Raw genomic sequence first — 24,462 nt, forward strand, 5'->3', positions numbered from 1 at the left:
ATCTCGTCTCCTCTCAGCTGACTTTTGGTCATCCTGGGTCAACAACATCGTATAGCGCCGCCATAGCCGGAGTAGTATCGCCTTGGTCCTTTACAGCATCATAGTGGTAGTAGCTCGTACGTTTGGAACAGAATAATACAATGTGTACTTAATCTTACAGTTTATCTTAGTTTTGGAATGCTTATTATATAAAAGTTCTGCTCTGGGACTATTAGTTTCAATATAGTAGTTACAAATATGCTAGTATTGGTAATAACTATCTTGCTTGGAGAGCAAATGTGATTTCTCTGTGTTTTTATTAGAAGCGCACTTGACAGCTGGTTGGACTCTGCCGTTTACGATAAGCAGTATCGGACAAATATGACTTCTAAGTCGTGACGTATCGCTGTACCAATCTTACTAACTCCTTTCGCTGGTCTTTTAATTTCGCGCAGTAATCTGATTTCTGCAGCTGATGTTGAGCGTGCTGTAGCGAATTATATTCTCCGTCATTATTAAATCTCTAAATCCGATCAGCTGGTTTCTTTCTTTTACTCGACTCTGCCTTGCTTGCGGTAGTTCAGAATGAAGAATGAATGTTCCAATGTGAATTTTTTTCTTAATAATTGGTTTGAACAGTCTCCATCTGTCATTCTTTTTTCACCGCCTTCTACGTATGGTTCTTTCGGTGACTACCTGTTGAAAAGATTATCATTTCGGTTCGTATTGACGTTAGGTGTTTTCACATTGACATTTTATTGGCTCGAACTCCATTTTTGTTCTTACTAGTGCATATATAGAACTCTGAAATGGCACAATATGTAATATGTTTTATTGAGCCATCAGCATATAATTACACTTGACTGCTGTATTTTACTGCTAATTTACTGCTGTAATATTCACAAATATCAACAAAGCTCGCCTCATACATGACTAAACATTTATAAGAATGGAAGTTGTTTTAACTGAATAGGCAAAAGCCTATGGTAAATTATTCTTACATTATACATTAGAAAGAAAGGACGAATCCTTTTTATAATTACATGTGTATATTGGGTCATTATATTATGTAATAAGAGTATTTAACTTGTTATAATTTTAGCTATGTTGTAACATTGGAACTCTTAGCAAAAGTGTAATCAACATAATGTTAAATTTCAGTATATGTCATAAAGCTTTTAGGAATGAGACATAGTACAAAATGCAAACATAGGTTTCTAATGCAGCTGAGGATGACCTTGTAAGAGGTCGAAACCGGTCCTATTATACATGTGATATTCCATCATACATGTGATAATAAATAAGTATTGATTAGGTGGAACGTTTCTTTCTTTTTATGATATTTCACGACCTCTGTGATAGTGACCACTTCCCAATAATTCTGTCTCTTGAATCAAAGGCAGGCCGAAGTACCCAAGCGCTGGTTGCTTCGTCGGGCAAATTGGCCAGTATTTACAAAACTCGCAGTGATGGCTGTTGGTACGCTGGAGTCTGTTGAACACGTTTTATCCATTACTACTGGAATTTTGGCTGCTGCAGAGGAAACAATTCCTGCCTCGTCTGGTAATCGTCGCCAGAAACAGGTCCCGGGGGGGACGGATGTAATAGCAGCAGCCATACGTGATCACCGACAGGCTTTTAAGCATTATCGTCCAAATCCTACGATGGTCAATCATATCACATTTAGGCATCCGCCGTATTGTCGGAGTACAGAATATGCCTTCAGTACCCGGAATCTCCATTAATGGAGATATAGTTAAGATTCCTTCGGTCATTGCCAACCACATCGCGTCTCATTTTGCAGATTCGTCCAGCTCTAGCAGATACGATTCTGCATTTCTTCCAATTAAGAGCGAAGCAGAGGCACACCATCTCTCTTTTGGCTCTAGTGCTTCGCATCCCTACAACGTGCCCTTCACGGAGTGGGAGTTGTGGAGTGCACTCGCGCTATGCAATGATACGGCTCGTGGACCAGACAAAATCCATAATCAAATGCTTAAGCATTTGAGTGAGATGTCTCAAGGATATCCTCACCCTATTCAACAGAATATGGAGTGAGGGAGTGTTTCCATTTCAATGGCGCGAGGGAATTGCGATACCAATTCCCAAGTCCAGTAAAGATCCAAAATTTCTGGATAGTTATAGGCCAATATGCCTTAGGAATGGCCCCTGTAAGCTATTTGAAAGGATGGTTAACCGGCATCTTGTGTGGACCATATAAAAGGAGGGTCTCTTGTGTAACTACCAGTGTGTTTTTCGCTCTCATCGGTCTGCCACTGATCATCTGGTCAGACTGGAGAGCGCCATTCAGGAGGCCTTTCTTAGGAAGGAACACCTAGTTACTGTGTTTTTTGACCTGGAGAAAGCTTAAGAGACTACCTGGTGATATGGGATTCGCTCCACTCTACACCAGTGGGGATTTCGCGGGAATTTGCCAGCGTTTATTGAGAACTTCATGTCCCTCAGTCTCTTTTGAGTCATTTTCTCAATATTACGTTAAGGAAAATAGAGTACCTTAGGGATCTGTTCTGAGTGTCACTCTGTTCGCAATCGCCATCAACGGCATAGTTGCCGCTGCTGGACCCGCTGTCGTTCCATCGCTGTAAGTAGACGACTTAACTCTACAGCTCCGGAAGGGAGGCGTTTGCTGAGAGACAGCTACAGCAAGCTATTAACAGAGTCAAAAGATGGGCCCTGCAACATGGTTTTCGATTTTCAGCAGCGAAAACCTCAGTTGTACACTTCTGTCGACATAGGCCAGTGCATCCCGAACCAGAGCTCCGCTTGCGAAATGGTGTCTTACCAAGGGTGGTTGTCACCTGCAGATTCCTGGGTCTCCATTTTGTTAAGAGACTTACGTGGCAGACCCACATCCGTCAGTTGAAGGTTGCCTGCACGAAGAGACTTAACATGCTTAAGTTTCTGAGCGGCACTTCTTTGGGGGCTGACCGTGCGGTACTGCTACAATTTTACACGGTGACGGTCCTCTCCCGAATTGACTATGGAAGTGCGGCTTATGGCTCAGCATCAAAATCTACACATTGCCTTTTAGACAGTATTCACCACAGTGGAGAAAGGCTGGTAACGGGTGCTTTCCGTACCAGCCCCATTCTCAGCCTACTTGCTGAAGCGGGAGTTCCACCTTTATGGATAAGGAGGCAGCAGTTACTCCTCACGTACGCTGCCAAAATTTGTGAAATGCTGCTACATCCAAGCTATCAATGCATCTATTGTACCCAATACCAGCAGCGGTGCCAAGACCGGCGGTTGGGTTTCGGATTGATAGCTTGTTATGATTTGATTATTGATATCGGTTGTTGTCTTGAACGAACTCTAAGCGAGGTACCTCCATGGTTGGTTCCGCGACCGGATATACGTCTAGATCTGCTCCGTGGACCCAAGGTGAACACGGATTCCTCCATTTATCGGAGGTATTTCCAGGACTTCTTTCACAAATATCTGGCTGCGAGACATATCTTCACGGATGGTTATAAAATCGGAGATAATGTTGGTTGCTCTTTCGTCATTGATGATATGAGCACGAAGATCTCGCTTCCTGAAGTATGTAGCGTGTATACTGCAGAGCTTTACGCCATCTTAGAGGCACTGCAGTTTGCACTGCGTGGCGAAAGAAGCCACTTTCTTATGTGTACCGATTCGTTAAGCTCTCATAACCTGTTTCTCGTAACACCAACTGGTACAGCAGATGCATGACCTTCTAGCCAGGTCAAGGGATGCTGGCACCAGAATCACTTCCGCGTGGCTTCCAAGCCACGTTGGGATTTCGGGAAAAAACTTGCGGAAGACGCTGCAATGGAAGCTGTACTTTTACCTCCAAGACCAGTCAACGTACCTGCTAAGGATATTTGTACTTGCCTATGTCGAACCATCTTGGCGTCCTGGGAATCGGAGTGGCTAGATATCCAAACTCCTAACAAGCTGAGAGCAATTAAGAAGACAACTACCGCATGGTGGTCCTCTTTCCGACCTTCACGGAGAAAGGCCATAGTATTGTGCAGGCTGAGGATAGGTCATTCACGATCTACGCACTCTTATCTCTTAAAGAGGGACGACCCCCAGTGTGTTCTTGTGGTGCCGACTTCACTGTGGCCCACATCCTCACAGCGTGCGCCGATCTCTCTGGCCTAAGGCAGAACCTCGGCCTGCAGGAAACGTTCGAACGCATACTAGCCGATGACGCAACTACTGCTGATCTCTTCATCCGCTTTATTTACGACAGTGGACTTATCAAGGGTATATAAATTACAAGTATACTGTTACTCAGGGAACGTATGTTCCCTTTTGATTCGCTAGTAATCTTTTCAGCCTAATTGTATAATTGTTTTTTGTTTTATTTTGTACTGCGCTTCCTAATTCCTTTGTTGAATAAATTATTTTGTTTTATATTTTAAATTTCTTTTCCACTAATTTGTTCAGAGGATGATAACCTCGTTGTACTTCCTCTTAAATCAAAAATCCCCACTACCACCACCACCTGGACCCATGCACAGCTGCCTTTTACTTGACTAGTTCATTTTAATTTGTCACACAATTAGGTGTTACTAAATCAACATGTCCCTTATACCAGTAGGTTAATCATGAAATGATAGAAACTTCTGTTCATTTGAAAATTACATCGTAGGGTTGAAAGTTGCCACACCACGACAACGAACTTCACCAGTGTTTTGACGTTCAGTCATTGAGGGATTTTTCGTTTTTTCCTTTCCCCCCTCCATGATATCGCAGGTTTAACGCTTTCAACACTGCCCATACGGGGTACAGGCGCGCTGTTTTCCTGCTTCTGGGCGGCTCCCGTATGCAATACGGGTGTGATTTTCTCGTGTGTTTATATCCAGCTGCACGTATCACGTACAGTTCCCGTCCCTTGGTTGGAGGTAATAGTTCATCTAGTGACCACTAGAATGCAGCAGTTATTGGGAATTTCGAACTGAAACGATAAACAGGGTATTTTCTCCTTGCCATGACCTCTACCGAAGCACTCGGTGTGCCTTGTGCTGCACGCGCCAAATCTGTCACGCTGTCAGCTGTGTTACTGTATAAACGTCTTCACGCCAGCTCAGTGATAGTGATATTTTGCATATTTTATCGGGAGAAGCGGGTTCAGAGATGGATGAAAGTGATGACGACCCTGCTTACAAACCGGATAACGTATCGAGTGATAGTTCAGGTAAGATTTTTATTTATTACGTCACTTTGGAACGTAGGTGTTTAGCTGTATTATTTTACTCCGAATACAAACGATAGAAATACTTCGCCTACAGAAATTTGGGTTTATTTTTTTCGTTTAGACGAGACGCAGGCTGATGATTCACCTGTGCCGGGAACATCTGCTAGATCATCTGAACCTGATGATGGTCAGAAACAGATGACCATCCACAGCTACCTGTCCTCCAGTCGGCATCTAGTTTTACTCAGTTTTGCGTGGGGAGTGACGAAATGGATTGTTTCAGTAATTTTTTTAGTGACGATGTGATCAAAAATATAAAAACATAAACTAACGGATATGCAGGTACGACAATTGCAGCAATGAAACATCAGGGCAAGCTGAAGGAAAATTCCATGTGGCACCGGTGGTCTGCAGTAAAACTTCACAAAATTTATTGGTTTTTTGCAACAATTTTGCATATGTGTGTGGTGAAGCTATCCAAACTAAGTGATTATTGGTCTACTGATCCCTTTTATCAGACATTCTTTGTCAGTCGATTGTTGAGCTGTGATATATTTTCTGGAATTTTATTTATGTTGCACCTAAATGACAATCATGACCCACTACATAAACTCAGGCCTGCCTTTGATTTTTTTTGGTGCACAAATGCATTGCCAGTTTTCAGCCGTATGAGAACCTAACAATAGGTGAGGCTATATGTCCCTTCCGTGGTCAAGTAGGGTTTAGGTTTTATATGAAGAATAAGCCCAATAAGTACGGTATGAAAATGTATGTACTTCGCGATGCGGCAACAGGCTACGCACTGAATTGTGAAATATATACGTGATCCGTAGGGAACGTTAACAGCATTCAGGCTCTTGTAGATAGATTATGCTCACAGTTTTTCAGTAAGGGCCACTGTATTTATATAGACATTTACTGTACTACCCCTCCCTACTGAATATGCTGTAGCAAAAGAAAACCCTGGCTGTTGGAACTGTCATGAAAAACAGGAAGGGTTTACCACCAACATTCAAGACAAGGACGAGATGATAGCTTTGAGTAAGGGGCACCTTCTTCCATGTTTTACACCGGAAAGAAAATAAATGAAGTTGAATATAAAGCAGTTGCAAAGATGTTAATATCATAGTTAAACAGTTATTTTGATTAGAGATTTCTACGATTGACAAGATAGTATTGAGCTTTATTTATACTTCATATTGTCAGATCTTTCTGGAGATAGCGTATTAACAGTTGTATTCTTTTATTCTAAAGCAAGTGTGAAAAAATCGAGAACATAAAACATACGATACCAATATATCATTTTTTCAGATAATTGATAATAATTTGAAGCAATACCTTACCCTAATATTAAAAAGGTTCTATCAAGCTTTATCTTACGGATTCTGGGCCTAGGCTTATCAAATTTGTAATTCCAGCACACAGTCTGTGTGAAAAATGTTTCCTTTCACAGAACAGCTGTTTAGTTCTAAACATTTACCTCCGATGTAAGTTCAATTTCTACCCACATGTGAAAAGAAATACCAGATCCCTTCTGATAGCGATAAAGTAACTCGAATTCACCCTCGTGAATATCTTTCCATTTCAAACGTAAGGCCTAACTTCCCTTTAATACACTGATTAATTTATCTACCGTAATATATAAGCTCCCACATTCGGTGAAAATAATTGACAATATGTTATCAATCCATCACATATAATACAACAACAGATCCACTAATAGACATGATTTAATTCAAAACTTTGCAAGGAACTGTCAACGGTACCACGTGCTAGCCATGCATTCGAAGCTGAAGTACCCGCAACATGGCGATGCGCGAAAGTGTTCAATATTCCGCATAGCATCAGCACGCTCTGCGAGTGTAGATAAGTAATATTTGTCTTTGCTTGTCGTCTGGCTTCCCTTTTCTCAAGTATGCCCATCAAGTTCAACTGCTCCAGCCAGTGGATGGCAACAAAACAGTTACTGTTTCTACTGCGAGGTAGTGCTGAATTTGAACATAGGCTCGAATGCCATCATACTAAGTTCCAAGCCTGGAGTAAATATTTCTTCAAAATACAAGTCTACAGCAGGGAAATAGTATGATAAACTGAAGGTGATGGAATGTACCATATTTTTAACGTGTGACGATTGGTGTCAGCACAAATTGATTTCCCTTAACCACAGGTCTTGGAAGAGTATCTTTGTAGTGATAACCACTGGGGTGAACAATCCTAGCAGATCGTAGGATTTGGTTGAGGCACGGAGGATCTTTTCCTTGCCTTTTGTGATAGGGATTCTGTAATGTTCTGCTGATCAGTGACTATAGTCTTCTGGGGTATCCCAGTCTACTCCAAGAACTCCTGTGCCCAACTTAAGTCCTTGACCTTCATTTTTCCATTTCTCTTTCAGAGGTTCCAAACTTGTAGCCCATTTTTCAAGGGAGTTTCATGTGCTTCAATGATGCAGTGAGTTCATAGTATAGGGTTATTATATGGTTGTCATCTCCGCTGGCAGTGAAGTCATCCATGATTGTGGATTAATCCAACACTGCTGATGCGACTGGATATCTTTCAGAGTACTGTACTGAAACTTCTCGTGGTGTGGCTGATGATAGGAATGGACTGCTAATGAGGCCAAACGGTAATTGTGTACACCGGTAAAATCTTGTGGTCTTGTAGTTTCCCTCTGTATCTGGTTCCACACGATACCAAAGGAGTTGTGTTAAATTCCTGCCATCATTAAGAACCAATTGGAGAAATGTTTGTCTGCTGTCACAAACAGTTGCCTTTGTATATTTGGGTATATCCAAAATCAAATAAAATAGCATAAATCTTATTTCTAAGACATCTTTTAATCAATCAATACTGATCTGCATTTAGGGCAGTCGCCCAGGGGGCAGATTCCGTGTCTGTTGTTTTTCTAGCCTTTTCTTGAATTATTTCTAAGAAATTGGAAATTTATTAAACACCTCCCTTGGTAAGTTATTCCAATCCCTAACTCTCCTTCCTATAAATGAATATTTGCCCCAGTTTGTCCTCTTGAATTCCAACTTTATCTTCATATTCTGATCTTTCCTGCTTTTAACACTTTAGCGTCGACGTGTACGTTTGCTTTTTTCGTGGTAAACTGCTGAAATGCGATATACATTTTTCAGGTTGTTGACATTTAGGATTTGCAATGTGATGCCACCTTTTCAGAGTCTGAATTCGACAGTAGGTTGTGTAGTGAAGACACTAGCAAAGATTCCAGTGCTGTATCGGGCGATGATTCAACCAAATCACCAGCCAGTGACAATTACTGGGGAACATTCTCAGGTTTGCAGAAACATTTTTTTATTCACACGTAGCCCCGGTTTACAATTTCATCCGAGTGCTAAATCTAAACCAGTATGTAAGAATAAAGCAGTAATAAACTCCAATCCACATTATTTTCCTTGCCATTAATAATTGAATTCTGATGGTTGCGTATGTCACGGGGTGACAAATGTCAGAGAAATTCCACTGTCGCGTAATGCACAGCGTGCTGAGAAAGGAATGGGCACTCCGCTTCACTCTGTGAACACCTTACGTGAAGAAACAATGCGATACAACAGTGAATGGTAGAGCTAGTTTCGTGCAACAGCCTAAAGTTGAGAGGCCTGGACACACTACTGTCACCCCACGAGGGGTGACATACTGTATTTTGTATGAGAGTCCATCACCCCATATGGGGTGACATCGTCTTCAAAGTGTTAAAGACGCCACTCAGAATGTCTTATCATGAGAAGACATGTCAAAAATGCTCCTGTATTTCGTGCTGTCCTTTTGCTTCGTCACTATGTGTTCGGATAAGTAATAAGTCTTCCCTAGTGTTATCATAGAGAATCAATTATGAGTTCTCCTCTAAGATGTACCTGTAATTCAGCATCTGTTGATAGTACATCACTTAATTCTTCAGAAGTTAGCCATTTTTCTCTAGAGTAAAGAAACCTCATTCTGCTGTGGGGTACATTATACGTGAAGTGTATATCCTCCTTTCCTTCTTGGGAGTGAATCTAATCTTCTCCCCTCTTCAATAGTGAAAATGTTGGAGGACAATGGCACTATCTTTAGCTGTCATTAGCTGGGACTCCTTTACGCCGAATTCTTGTAGCTTTACATCAGATGCATGTCCAGTTTCGGCAGTTGTCTCATTGAAAAATGAAATGTGCTGAATTGTGGTTTGGTTCACAGTAGTGCCAGAACAATTTCCGATGAGAACCCATCTGAAGAGTTTGGGAAGTAAGACTGAGGATGGTGAGACTTATCGGTTCTTCCATCTTCACGATCCTTCAATAAGTGTCTATGCCAATTAGAATTTCAGCGAGTATTTTCGGCGAGTTGTCCTTCAGATCAGGTAGGTTAATTTTACTGGTTGATGTTAGCATACCAATGTCTTGTGATACAGCTGGATGGGCTGAATGTGTGTTACTCTCTAAGGCTGTAACAGTGGGAACATCATTTGTTGAGAATCCTCTTGTAACAAACCGGGCTGTCTGGAACTTAAGATGATGGGAGACTACTCAAGTGTTGTAAAAACTGAATTTTTATCAGCAGTTGCACCAAATCAACCAGGGAGGTATTAATAAAGGACTGGCTGCCTTCGGTTCGGCCCTGAAGATCGTAAAGTTCGGAGTTTTGAAATCGGTTTTTCCTACAGAGGTGAATTTGAACATAAGCACAAATGCAGTCATACTAAGTTCCAAGTCTGGAGTAAATATGTCTTCAAAATACAAGTCTTCAGCAGGGAAATAGTTTGATAAATTATAAATAAATCATGGATTGATACATTGTGTAGCTTTCTACACCTGCATGACACCTTGTCTAGTTTCCTGCATTGTCAAATGTTAATACCTCGATTAAGACAAAGGGAACATCTGTTGGTATTAAGTTTTCCAGTTCTTTGCTGTAAGTCTGTAATTCGTCGACATTCTTGAGCCCAGTGCCCTCAATTGTCACACAGTACGCAGAATGTCATCAGCTTCAATGATCTATTCAACTTCTTGAAAGAGAAATGTCAAACTTGGCAGTTATGCATGCCAACTTCTTTTTCCAAGTAATCTCGTGGTTCAGAACCAAGCAAACATCAAGGGTTGAATGAACCTACCAAATGACATCATTCCTATATGACTACAAACAATCCATGTTCCATTTGTAATGCTTCATACAAATTATATGTATGTCCTGAGTTTTTGTTTTTAAAATATGAGCAACAGATACAAGATGTCATAGGTATCCTTTTGCGATAATTGCAAAATGTGATAAAAATTCGTCAGTGTGTGTGCCTTCATCTTATAAGATCCTTACAGGTGGTTTTTAGCACTTTTGAATTAGCGATAAAATGCAATATAGGTTCAAAATCCGAAATTGTACAATTTATGCAAAATTCTCGGTTTTATGCGAAATAAACACATCTTTTTAAATTTAAGAACTTTGCATTTTTCTTAAAAATAATATATAAGTTACCGTATTTTATCGCATTAGCTTTCCCCTCTCATATTTCCCTCCCCTACGATTTTTCATCATTAAAAATGATTTTACTAATATCGCACATAATTCCCTCTCCTGGTTTGTTCTTACTGGAGCGGCCTTCAAATGACTTGATAATGGACAACAATGAACACAGCGGTACTTGACATAAAAATGTTTCCATTGTCGCAACATACTGTAAATTTGAACGGTGAAGTTGCCGACGTGTTTTTAGGTCAGTTTGTTACAAGTCGTCATAATGAAGTCAAATAAATATTAAAATTTATTCCACCTATTTAATACATAGAGATTTTAATTGAGAAATTAAATCTTGAATGAAATTATAGGGACATGTTTTGCCCTTTAATTAAGGGCATCTTCAGCCTTAATCTCAGTCTGAAAAGTAACTAATCAGGTACCTGATTGTATTAAAATTACATATGAATGTGAGGATTATGTTGGAAATGTGCTTCAAATGGTGAGCAAATGGTTAACAATAGTTATGATATTCTTAAAATGAAGCCTTAATAAAGTCTTAAAAAACAAATAGTCGTAAATTTATACACTTTCTTGAATGTCCTTGTTTAAAAATTGGTAACAAATTGTATACTGGTAATTTTATAAGAACGTAAATTGTTACATTAAACCTTGTAAAGTGGCGCCGTGAGGAGGCTGATGGCGTTAGAATAATGATAAAAGAAAAAAATGTAGTTGATAATTCCAAATGGAGTATTAAAACATATTAAAGCTAGTAAAGAGGCGTTAGCATTGCTCACTTCAACCGAAGTTTATAATAAAAATTGTTAAGTTTGAACAAATGGTGATGGTTGAGGGTGTTAGATATAATTATCGGGTTTTGAACAGTTCAAGCGTCAGGATAATGATGAAGAATGTAGTTAATAACTCCGAGTGGAGTTTAAACACTTTAAAAATAGTAAAGAGACGTTTCTCCTGCTTAGAACAAGTGGGGTTTATAATAATATAAAAATGGTTAGACTGTTGTAACTCTCGTGTGAAGAGATAAAACTGTGGTCTCCTAAAAGCATGAGTGGCTTCATTTTAAGAATATCATAACTATTGTTAACCATTGGCTCACCATTTGAAGCACATTTCCAACATCATCCTCACATTCATATGTAATTTTAATACAATCAGGTACCTGATTAGTTACTTTTCAGACTGAGATTAAGGCTGAAGATGCCCTTAATTAAAGGGCAAAACATGTCCCTATAATTTCATTCAAGATTTAATTTCTCAATTAAAATCTCTATGTATTGAATAGGTGGAATAAAATTTTAATATTTATTTGACTTCATTGTACATTTCAGTACGGACCAAAACGTAAGAATTATAGTCGTCATAATGTCGAAATATTCAAACTACACAGCAGAATTTAAACTAAATGTGTTATCTAACGCAGATACAAACGGAGTGAAAGCTGCAGGAAATATTTCTCCGTTAATCCTAATTCGGTATGGTATTGGTGGAGACAAAAAAATGAACTCATGACTGCAAAGGCAAGCTCCAAATCTTTCTGTGGGCCTAAAACAGGGAAACATCCCGAAATTGATAATGGTGTAATTGCTTATGTCAATTAACTTCGTAATGATGGTTGTGCTGTCTCTTACGAAATGATTCAGAACAAAGCTCGCGAGATAGCTGCCACGCTCAGCATTGACAGAAAGGATTTTAAAGCAAGCATTGGTTGGATGATTCGTTTTATGAGACGGCAAAATCTCAGTTTACGGAGGAGAACTACTTTGTGCCAGCGTTTATCTCAAAAAATACACAGATAAGGTATTAGAGTTCCATCGTTACGTAATACAAGTGCGACAGCAATGTGACTATTTACACTCTCAGGTTGGTAACGCTGACTTAGACGCCAGTGTTTTTTGATATGCCGCATAACACCACCGTTGCTCCATCTGGTTCAAATAGTGTCCCTGTGAAGACGACTGGAGCGGAGAGTCTAAGATGCACAGTGGCTCCATGGCTAAATGGTTAGCGTGCTGGCCTTTGGTCACAGGGGTCCCGGGTTCGATTCCCGGCAGGGTCGGGAATTTTAACCATCATTGGTTAATTTCTCTGGCATGGGAGCTAGGTGTATGTGTCGTCTTCATCATCATTTCATCTTCTTCATGACACGCAGGTCGCCTAAAGGCGTCAAATCGAAAGACCTGCACCTGGCGAGCCGAACATGTCCTCGGACACGACCCGCACTAAAAGCCATACGCCATTTCACTGGTGTTGTGCATTACAGCAGACGGCAATAAACTTCCACTGCATGCCATCTTTAAAAGGAAGACATTACCAAAGGAGATTACCCCACATGGAATTCACGTACGAGTTCAAGAAAAGGGCTGGATGGCAGCAGATTTGATGGTGGATTGGTTGGAGAAAGTCTGGGGATGACATCTAGGGGCATTATTACAAAAGACTTCTTGTCCTAGACAGTTTCTGGGGTCATCTTGTGGAAGCTGTAAAAGAGAAAATGAAACTGATGAAGTCCCATCCTGTCATCATTCCTAGAGGTTTAACGTCCATTCTTCAACCTTTAGATGTCAGCGTCAACAAACCTCTCAAAGAACATCTTCGACACCTGTATTCAGAATGGATGGTGGGGGGATCTCATCACCTGACTCCAGGAGGCAAGATAAAGAAGCCATCAATACCGACGATGTGCGAGTGGATAATCCTTGCGTGGGAGAAAATTAGTGTCGATATTTTTAAGAAGAGTTCAAAAAAAACGAATTTCTTGTGCCACTGATGGTTCCGAGGACCACATGTTGTGGAATAGTGAAAATGAAGATGTGTTATCTGAGCCTGAAAATAGTGATGATAGTGACGAAAGTGAGGCCACAGATTAATGAGAGATAAGAAACAATGCACTGCTGGTCTTCATTGTAGCCTAATGAACCCGTGGTATTCTTTTGTGTTAATTGAAAAATACCAGTAGGTACCACTTTTTACATACTGGTATTACCGTAAATATAACTTTTACCTAATACCTCTTTTCCCTTCCTTTCGGAATGCCTAGAAGCACCATTCACATAATTCTCTCCCTAGTGTTTTCGAGTGAGAAGGGGTGGGGAATTACGCAATAAAATACGGTATATGCTATTTCAGGGAAAGAATTATTACGGCGCCTTAAATCCTTCAATGTGTAGAATATCGTTCAACGGCCAAAGATCAGTGCAACGAACAACCAATCAAACGGAGTAATACGCTTTCAAGAACATGTGTTCATTCCCTTTGTGTTGACCCTTGATCATAGTCGGTTATTCTTGACATAGGTGTCGAGTAGCAGTAGTAGTGTTTTAAAGTATGGTAGCGGTTTATTGTCTGGTGGCCATGGGTAGAAGCAAAGTGACAATCAAACACCGTGCTGAAAGTTACGAATCTGAACAACTTTACAATCAAAGACTTGAATGGAAGAAGAAATTTGTTTTGGATAAATACTTCAAAAGCAGAAACCATGCGCTACTAAAGTAGCGATTTCTTTCTCAACCAGCATGTGAACAGCCTGGTGGCAAGCCACAAATGCACAAAGGGATAAAGGCTATAAGAGCAAAAAGTGAGAAACAGACATTCATTGAGGATTCTGTTAAGATGTGCCTGCAGACTAATATCTCCGTCCACATGCTGGACCATCCTGCTTTCCGCGACTACCTTGAAATGTAAGTGCAGATTTCAGATATATATTTTGGGCATTATTTATGTGTGTTTAAAATGCATTTACACCATCTTAAGCGGTATAACCTACCTTACTGTGAAATATTCATAAACTAGCCTATATCCCGCCGCCGCCGCAAAAGAATAATCATGTTGGTGGTAGTTTTGAAGTATTAAGATCGCTATACAGCGTTGTTGAATTTTAGGTTAGGTCTCTTTAACTTTCGACCAAAAACCATGTGGATGTGTGTTTCCTAATGACTTTCATGTGGAATTTTAGGTTAGGTTATTCAAATTTTCGACCTAAAAACTGAACGTGGGTGGACGTTATTTTGAAATGTAACAATTTAATATACCATGTAGGATGTAAAATAATTGCTTGTTTTCATGTACATAAATGGAAGTTTATACTGAAAAGCTTCAAAACTTGTTCAGTGATTTGCTAGGCCAGCACCACACCAAATATTTTCCTTACCTCTAAACTTTATTATTATTATTATTATTATTATTATTATCAGCATGTTTGAATTAATTTTATAGGCCCCTTAGGTACGTCCCAGGATCAGGAGATCTGCCTTAGCTTATGTTCCACGTTGCGGAGGTTCAGCAAGAGCAGAGGTGAATGCTGCATTGAATGCTCATTGTAGGAATCTCAGATGAGATGTCGGACAACCAAGGCAGATATATCTGTGCTGTTCTATGCAGGACGATAATGCCAACTGCAGAACAAGAAGTTTATTTGGCAAGCTGTTCATTTTTTTATGCTGCCAACGGGATAGCATGCAGCAGAGCCGCCATTGATGCTCTTAAAGACTATAATATTGATTATGAAAACGTGCTGAGTTTAGTGTCAGACTCTGCCAGATACATGGGTACATATTTCCAGGTATTACAGATGATAATTGGAGACCATCTTCTTCACTTACAGTTCTTTGCACAAAAGTTGCATTTTGTGGGGGATGTTATTCTCAAGGAACTGTCATTGTTGAATTGAGAATTTTTTTTAGTAAGTACAAAATGATTGTAACTGATAGGCAGTCTTGAATAAAGGACACCATTCAAACATTTGGCATGTTGTACTTCAACTGTTATTGAAATACCTCTTCCTTGTAGGTCCGTTGTACTGTGATAAATGAATGCGTTCAGAATACTATTTTTTCACTGCGAAATTGTGTTGTAAATTTGTGAATATGCATATTCGTGTTGTGTGTGCGTTAATACTTCTTGCAATCTTATGTTTATGTTTGTCTTAATTTTCATAATGTATTCAAAACTGCATTATGAGCAAAGTGTGATTCAACAGTATGATTTTACTCCCAACTGTTTTGTGTATGCAGTTTTGCAGATTATGCCTATTTTTAATCAATTTGCTATAAAGCTCCACATTTGAGGAGTATAGATGCTACAAAACGCTAAATCTGTAATTTTTAAATGCTATAAACCACGAACTCTTATCATAGGTAATACATTTCATATTATTCCATATTGAAGATTAATAATAATCTAAAACAAAAGCTAAGATTTCCACCTATTCAATACAATTTATTGTAACCTTGAAAAAGTTGTATGTATTTGATGAAACTAGTTTCGGTCTTGCTAGAGACCATCATCAGTCGAAATCAATAAAGGTTAAGGCAAGACATGATTTTAGATAACATTTATGAAGCATCAGTATCATTCTGTTCACACTTGTTTCAGCTGAACTGAATTCTAGAAGATTCTTTAAGTGCTAGTATTTTGTGTGTTTGACCTGGTCTTCTGTGAAGTGCATTTTTCAAATTGTAAGAAAACTGAGAACTTCCACAAGACATGCGATTATGATCAGTGTTTAACATCCAAATTTTAGTTGTCTTGCACCGAATTTCAACAAAACACACTTGCTTCATAAATGCACGATTCTGATAACATATAGTCTTAGCATAGTGCCCATATTCTGGAAATTCAGGGAAGTAGACAAAATCTGGAAAGTCAGGGAAATCTTTGCTGATGTTGGATTTGAGGGGTTATTTTTAGGCTCTAGTCTTTTTGTAATCCAGGCTATTGTAGCATTTCTTTTTCAGGTATTTTTTTCACAAGAAATACACAACATTTCTACAATTTTTGTGTGTCCAAATGTCCTTCCTTTAACCCATTTTTATGTTATTCTTTTTTATTTTAGTTCTAGGATGCTTTCATGAAACTCATGACAATGCCTAACAAGCAGTGCACATTTAATAAACAGTAAAGTGTTTCCCAAACTGAGTGGTTGGTTGGTTGAACATTTTGGTAAATGATGGGACTTAAGCATATTGTAAAGCGTCTTGGAAATTGTTGAAATTCAGTAATATGGGTAAACAAGCAGTCACTTCTCATGCTAAAGGACCTACTCATATAAAGTACATGAAAGCTAAGTCTTCCCAGCCAACAATATCTTTCGTTGCAAAGAATACCTATACTCCATCTCCACTTGAGGATGCACAGCCAAGAGTTAACACGACATACTTAGCTGCGAGGGAATTAGCAGTGCTAGGAACAAGTCAAAGGAGTGTAAAGTCTTGCAGTGTGAATAAAGAGGATATATCGGTTGAAGTCATATGGGCTCTCCAGGTTTTCACTGGAAAAATCTTTCTCAACTATTGTGGAGAAACCTCTGCAGCATTCAAAACAATGTTCCCAGACAGTGAAATTACTCAAAACTTCATTATGGGCAAGAGTAATGGATTGGCCCCATATAAGTTTGCAAAATGACTTAAAACAGTGCTCTATGTTGCTTGTTTTAATGAATCATTAGAAAAATTTGTCCAAAGAGGACAAGTGAACTTACGTGTAAGGTTAAGGGATGTAACTGAACTTCAAAATTATTTGCAAGTGCTAAACCCCAAGGCCAAATCTTTTCTTGATATTGCCATATGTAGTTTGCATAAAATTGAGCCATGAAAACCAGGATCTCCAAAATTGACTGGGACCGTTTTAATTTTTTCAGATCACTGCGTAATCTTTTTAAAGTTAGCCCTGCTCGACATGCTAAATATTCAGACATAACAAGCACTGCATTTCCTTACAAATTCACTGCAATAAAATGGTTGGAAAGTGGATGCTTTGTTTATCAAGTTCTTAAAATGTATGATAACTGACAAATTTGTGAAAGTACACTGAAAAAAAAAAAAAAAAAAAAAAAAAACCACCTTGAATACCGTAGAGAAGCTGGGAAGAATCCACTACTTAAGGCAAAATGAAGTGCTTTTAGAAGTGTTTTACCAGATGTTGAACTGTTCCTCAGAAGATTCCAAATTCAGAAACCTATGGTGCCTCTGATTGATATGTCTTCAAATTTGAAAACTGTTTTGAATATAGACCTAGACTTATTGGAATTCATATATAAAGTGCCCATTAGTGTAAATATTTTTCTATAAATGAAGAAAGGGAAGGGGAGAGAGAATTGCGCCAGCTATGGGATTGGTGGAGGCTAGAATTTCCTTTTTTTGTTCCTTGTAAAACATGCTCAGTTTTCTTGAGTCAGGGAAATTTTTCTTAGTAGGTCAGGGGAAGTTGGGGAAACTTGAGAGAACATTTCTATGGACAAACTGTCTTAGAAATATGTGTTCGGATTAATTTGTACATTACTCTAAATATAAAAGTGTATTATTTTTGTAAAAGGATGATAATATTGCACTAGATAATGAGGGCAAAGTTACTTGAGTAAATATGGTATCAAGACTGCTTAGTCATATGCTGCAATCAGCAATGGGTTGTATTGCATGTCATTTCTAAAGCATTTTAATTTTTGCAGGGAACTTGCCTACTGGCCAGCAGATATCTTCAAGTTTTGTTGGGGCACTGCCTGGTGCTGCTGCTACTTTAGGAGCAGGTTTAGGTAAGTTCAATCATCGATCATTATACAAAATTGAACCCATTGGCATGCTGAGCATGCGCGTATACACCATTTTTTAATGCTTAAGACACATCTTTGGACTACTAAGTTTTTTTAACATGTAATTCACAATGTTCTGTTTGATGTGAAGAACTGCACACTGAAGAACAGTTTAAAAAATTTTATTGGTGTTAAACACCATTAAAACATTATGGAAACGCAAATCCATCAAACACTTTTCTCCCTTGGACATCTCTCGTTGCACTTGTTTTTCTTGCCAGCCTTACATGCAACACAATAGTGTGGAGTCTTTCTTTCACCGTTTGCATGTAAGGAACATGCAAAATGAGCCTATGTTTAAACACTTTTTATTCTTCGAAATTTTCCAACGTGAATCCCTTTTCCTGCGCCAATTCCACAGTCTCTTAATGTTTCTGTAGTTTTCCCCACGCTCCTTCTTTCCACTTCGGTGTTACGTAGCAGTTCGTCCATTGTCCCTTCTCATTACATGCCCATACCAATGAAGTCTATATTTCTTAAATGATCACGGTTACAGGAACATCGCTGCTGGCATCCTTTTCTTTTCTTCTCCCCCCCCATTTGTTTTACGTTACACCGACACAGATAGATGTTATGGTGACTATGGGATAGGAAAGGCCATCTGGAAGGATGCGACCGTGGCCTTAATTAAGGTACAGCCCCAGCATCTGCCTGTTGTGAAAATGTGATACCATGGAAAACCATCTTCGGGGCTGCAGACAGTGGGGTTCAAACCCACTATCTCCCGGATGCCAGCTCACAGTTGCGCGCTCCTAACCACACGGCCTGCTCGCCCGCTAAGCATTAGACTTTCAACATTCATACACTCTTTGCAGTGAAATGATTCAAAGTATTTCAGACAAAGGAAAGGTGTCGCACATAATTTTCAAAGTTTATTACACCTACTCAATACTGTACAATAATTTCAATGTCTATAAATATATTACAATACATTATCAAGGTACTAGTTTCGACCCTATATGGGTCATTATCAGCCTAACCAAGATACCCTTATGGATTTGCCGAAGTCTTAAGTCACGCAATTTTTACAATGATATGCCCTTGTTAGCACTTTAAAAGTGTAATACGCCGGTTGAATGTAAAGTCCAGATACTTCTATTGAGTTCTAAATTTCAAGTGCGTCTTCAGGTAGGGAATTGAAAGTTGAACATTGGCGCAAAGGGTGTGTGTCTTGCTTGTGGACCAATATTTCTGATACGGAAGTTAAATGTAGATAAAACCATACGACATTCTTATAATGGATTTTTGCTGTGGTGTGACGAAAATTCCCAAAAGTTGGAACCAATAGAGCCTTGCGCGCAATGTGAACGACCTGGCCGGCAGAGTGCAACTAAGTCAACGAAATAGATGAGTACAAATGTAATTACTAAAGTGCGAACGTGTTTTAATATTGCAAATGGGGATAGGGTAACTTTTGATATTTAATTTGTGTCACCTTCACGACTATTTGAATATGAAGATGAGTGTAAATTAGTGTTTGATTCACGAGTTCCCTTAACCCAGTTTCGCTTTCCGAGTTTGAATAGTTAGAATCAAGTTTTCTGTAAAAAGTATTATTAATGCGATTTTCTCGAGTTGTAAGATTGTAATATTTCAGTAACTTTCAGATGTTCAGACATGATCGATTGTCTACACGTGGCATTTTCCTAGTTTCAGATTGAGATTTTTGGAGTTAGCCACTTCATCATTCAAGTTTAGCTTTACGAGCGCCAGTGCTCTGATTTGTGACCAGCGCAGTCTTGTTTCTTCTCATGTGAGCGAATGTTAGACGACGTCTTATTTACCATCAAGGCTTTGTAAATGAGAGTTGCATGAACGCCGTATGCTTTCTTGGGGAGTCCTGACAATATGACATGTTTTTATTTCTTTGATTGTGTATTGTACCGGGCGGTACACCTCCACTCCGCTAATTTAAAATGTGCGCCAGTTGAAACCCCTCTGCTGGAGGAAGTCTGAACTTTATCTACGCTATTAATTCTCTACTTTCTCAGAAGATGTCACCACGTGGAAAATTTTGAGTTTTTGAACTGTGTCATTTGTGATGTGTTTTTGTTTCGCTTGAAGTAAGAAGTGTGAACTTTCTCTTCTAAAGGACACTACTGAAGATCAACAATAGTGCGACCTAGTGCGAAGTCAAAGAACTATTTTGTTGGAGAAATTTTTATTTCAAATGTTTGTCTTTGCTAAATTTTTTTCAGTTATTGTTTAAGTTGGCTGTATACCCCTCTCTTTCCCCTTGTTTTGCATTTAACCAATCCTGAATTTCTTTGAGTTATTTCCGACCAATCCGATGTATCTTCCCCCAACTTGGATATGTTTCTGTACCCGAGCCAATAAAAAGTTTGTGGGAGGGTGTTTTCATTCCCCTAACGCCTAGAACCTTCCGCGAGAGGATATAAACTGCTGATTTTAGGGTCTCCGGCGTTCCTCCATGTAACCTTCTCCTAAAATGTAACGATCTTTTCTTCTATTCTCTTGTACGCTGCATATTGGGATAGAGAGTGCTAACCCTCTCGAGCTCCCACTCACATTGTCTTGAGGTGAACTTATTTTCTCAACCTATTCTTCGTTAATGTAAAACAAATTGCTCTTTTCTAAAGTCACCTCGGTAGTATGGGATTAGCCCTTGCATTAGTGGCCTAGAGCCAGATTAGGTTTTTTTAAAAACAAGTGTATTAGGAGTGCAGATTGCCTCCTCTCAAATTGTTATTTTAGAGGTCATGTAATTGCCCCTTTTCATTTAATAGACCTCAGTAGGTTGGGTATTGTACCCCTGTGTCTATGTCCAGTGAGGACAACTTGAAGGTGGAGTTTGGTGTGGCCTGGGAGAGGCTTAAATTTTGAGAGCGAGTGGCTCTTTTGAAAATTAAGTGTTGTATGCCTCGTGGAGGCTTTTCTGTGTAATTTGGAGCAAGGGCTCCTAGGTATGAATGGGGTTTTCTGCCCCTCTGTTAAAACTCGTGTTTGGGGTAAAACTGAGCTGATTGCCCAAGCAGTGTAAAATCAGGGCGCGAAGTCCAATTCCTGTAAATATTGTAACTACCCTTTTTGATTTGGTACTTTGTACCTGCCATGCTTGTTATTTCTTTGTTTTTGAAAAGAAAATATAACCTTGTTAAATTTTAAATTAATTTTGCTTTCGTAGCTGGAGACCTATTCACACCCGCACCTTCTTTCACCTCTACCTACCACGGAAAACTCCGTAACATGTATATTTGCCATTTTTGTGATTATATTGTGAGTGGTTCCGATCCACAGTGTTTGTTGTGCTCATAAGATTGCTCATGATTCGAGGTGTATATATTTTTGTAGGATGTTTCACCACTCAGGGTGTTGGTACTGTTAGGTTAGTTTTCGTCTCCCGCTTTTGTGCATTAAATCACATCTTTTTCTTAAGGTTAGGCACCCCTTCTGCAATGTCCAGTGTGCTGGAAAGGGGAATGTACTCATCTACAGCTGCAGGTGTTAACAAATATAAAGCCAGGTGCGTGGTGGCGAGCCAATGTGTATCTTGATAAAAAAGATTTTCGTCCAAAACTGACGTCGTGCATCGCCTTGCTTCATTTACGGCTTTTAGTTGACCTCACTGTTTCCATACTTGTTGTACGATAACCATCAATATCTGGGGTGTATGTAATTTTAGGGCAATTTTTCTTTATAGTTCGAATTGAGCACTCCTGGGAGCGGCTGACTAGTCTGGGGCAAATTACCTTGATGGTAGAAACGGGGACAGTTCTTGTGTTAAATTTCAAAATGGAGATATGTAGAAGACGTAAGTTTGAAGCTTTACTGCTGTATGAAGTCTATTTATAAACTTAAGAAGGTAAAGGAAGACCCATACTAAGAGAACTACTTTTTAAAGTTCTCAAAAGAAAGATTTCTACAAAGATATCTAATTACCAAAGCCATGATGAACATGATACTAGAAGACATTGAAAATAGGTTAGAGTTTCCAACAGATTCAAACTTATCTCCAGTCCAGCAGTTGCTTATAGTTCTTACAAGGAGAGATCAGACCCTATGTCCAATCGATTTCAACGAGCTGTACCTTAATTAAGGCCATGGCCGCTTCCTTCCCATTCCTGGGCCGTCCCTATCCCATCGTCGCCGTAAGACCTATCTGTGTCAACAAATAGCAGGGGGAAAAAAAAAAGTTTATATACCTATTGGGGTACACTCAACAGTATCTCATGTATAAGGGTTTAGGTCAATATGCTTTCATTTTCGATAAAATTAAGGACAAATGTCATGAGGGAGGACTCGCTTCGGACCTAGTGGAGGTGATAGAACCCTAAACGGCAAACAAATTTTACTTAAACATGTCAGTTCCACAACCTAATAATTTCTGAAAAATGAATGAATCCCCCCGATTTCAATGTAATGTCTATATACTTTGAGAATTTCAACACAGACCAGCAGCTCATTGGTTTTGCAGGTTATAAATTTCCTTTTTTTTTTGTCTATATTGAAGATCTACTTGTGAAACAAATTCTTATAATTTTGTTAAATACCACCTATTCAATACAGTAAAAGTGTAATAAAAACTTACATATTTATTAAGATGTTGACATGGTACATGTTTCGCTCCTTTTTCGTGAGCATCAAATTATCATTTACTTCAGGTTATATAAGATCGTGAATCTATTCTATTGGATTAATAATAGTGATAATATTTTGGATTTTTAAAATAAATTAGACAGTAACATAAAATTCACTAAAGAAGATGAAAGTAACAATTCGCTAAGTTTTGTAGATATAAAGAGAGCAGGAAATAAATTTGATTTCCAGATTTGTAGAAAACTGACGTTTACTCCAGTAACAATTAAAAACGAGTCACTCAACCCCAATTCTCACAAACAGGCAGCATTTTTGAGTTTGGTTTATAGAGCCCTAAAAATTCCACTAACAAGTAAGAGTTTAAAGAAAGAACTTAATTTCATAAAGGACCTGGCACCCAATAACGGTTATAAAATAGAAATGGTTAACAAGATCATTAATAAAGTGAAAATAAAATTAGCCACAATTCTTACACCAGATAAAAGTAAGAAATCCATATTTGCAACTTTTACATTTACTAACCCAGCTATATACCAAGGCACTAATATAATCAAAAAATGAGATATTAACATTGCCTTCAAAACCCAAAACATGAACCGAAATATTTTCTTCAATCACAATAAAGTTAATATAAATAGTAATCAATATCAAGCATCTGGAATATGTAGGCTTGCGTGTGCAGAATGTAATTTTTCGTATGTTGGCCAAACTGGCCGGAGCTTTATGATAAGATATCTCGAAACATGTAAATGCAGCAAAACACAAGTAAACATTCTGCAATGGGAGCACACAAGCTAGAAACAAGATATAGTTTTGCAACTATTGAAAGGGATTTAAGAATTTCAAGAAGAGTAGAAAAAAGGAAAAGAAATGACTGAATTGGAAAACATATACATTCATTTAGATCAGCAATACAACAAAAATAAAAACCTAAATGGCAAAATTGAAAGAAAGAACCCCATCTTAGTACAATAACCGGAATTAATACAAATGCTTTAATCTGATATAAATAAATTCTGTAAACATTTTAATCCGACAATAGTTAATGGCTTATTGACGCAAACAAACTACTTCTCCTAGGCAATCTCCTCCACAATCTACTGCAGCTATCAATGCACCGCCTACTTTCCCTTCCCCTTCCCACTCCCCGCTAAAGGCCAAAGCGTAAACCCATCCACACACACTCATATAATACAAGGAGTGCAAACAGAACAAGTAGTTCTCAAGAGGCTATGAGTAACACCAGTCAATTACGCAGCAGAAAGAAGTGACAATTCTTTTGATAAGAAGTTTATACAGAATTATAATCAAAACCATAAACATATATTTTTTATTTTTCATTACAGATATACCATCATCATCATTTCCTTTTATCCAGCTGTAGCCGGGTAGGGGCAAACATGGTTCCTCTCCACTTTCTTCGGTCTTTCCACCACTCCTCCTCCAACACTGTGTCCCAGTCCAGGTTTCTTTCTATAATGATGCGTTGGATGGTATCCTTCCATCTCAATCGTGGTCGTCCACGGCCTCTCCTTCCTTGGATTTGCATTTCCATCACCTTTTTTGGCATTCTTTCGTTGCTCATTCACTTTATGTGCCCAAACCATCTTAGTCGGCTCTTCTCTATTCTGTCATTCATTTTTTCCACTCCAATTTCTTCCCGGATTTTCTCATTCCTTATTTTGTC

The 24,462-nt window shown here is 38.8% G+C and overlaps 1 protein-coding gene across 1 annotated transcript in view; it reads left to right on the forward strand.

The window, feature by feature from the left end:
* The window catches only part of rump (rumpelstiltskin), a 187,770-nt gene that overhangs the window by 133,391 nt on the left and 29,917 nt on the right, over positions 1-24,462 (forward strand). The window contains exon 7 of the mRNA XM_067137703.2: positions 18,078-18,161. Within this exon, the coding sequence (XP_066993804.1) occupies positions 18,078-18,161 (84 nt within the window). The remainder of the gene's footprint in view (positions 1-18,077; positions 18,162-24,462) is intronic.

The sequence above is a fragment of the Anabrus simplex genome, chromosome 1 (assembly GCF_040414725.1).
Source record: "Anabrus simplex isolate iqAnaSimp1 chromosome 1, ASM4041472v1, whole genome shotgun sequence".
Classification (NCBI taxonomy): Eukaryota; Metazoa; Arthropoda; class Insecta; order Orthoptera; family Tettigoniidae; genus Anabrus; species Anabrus simplex.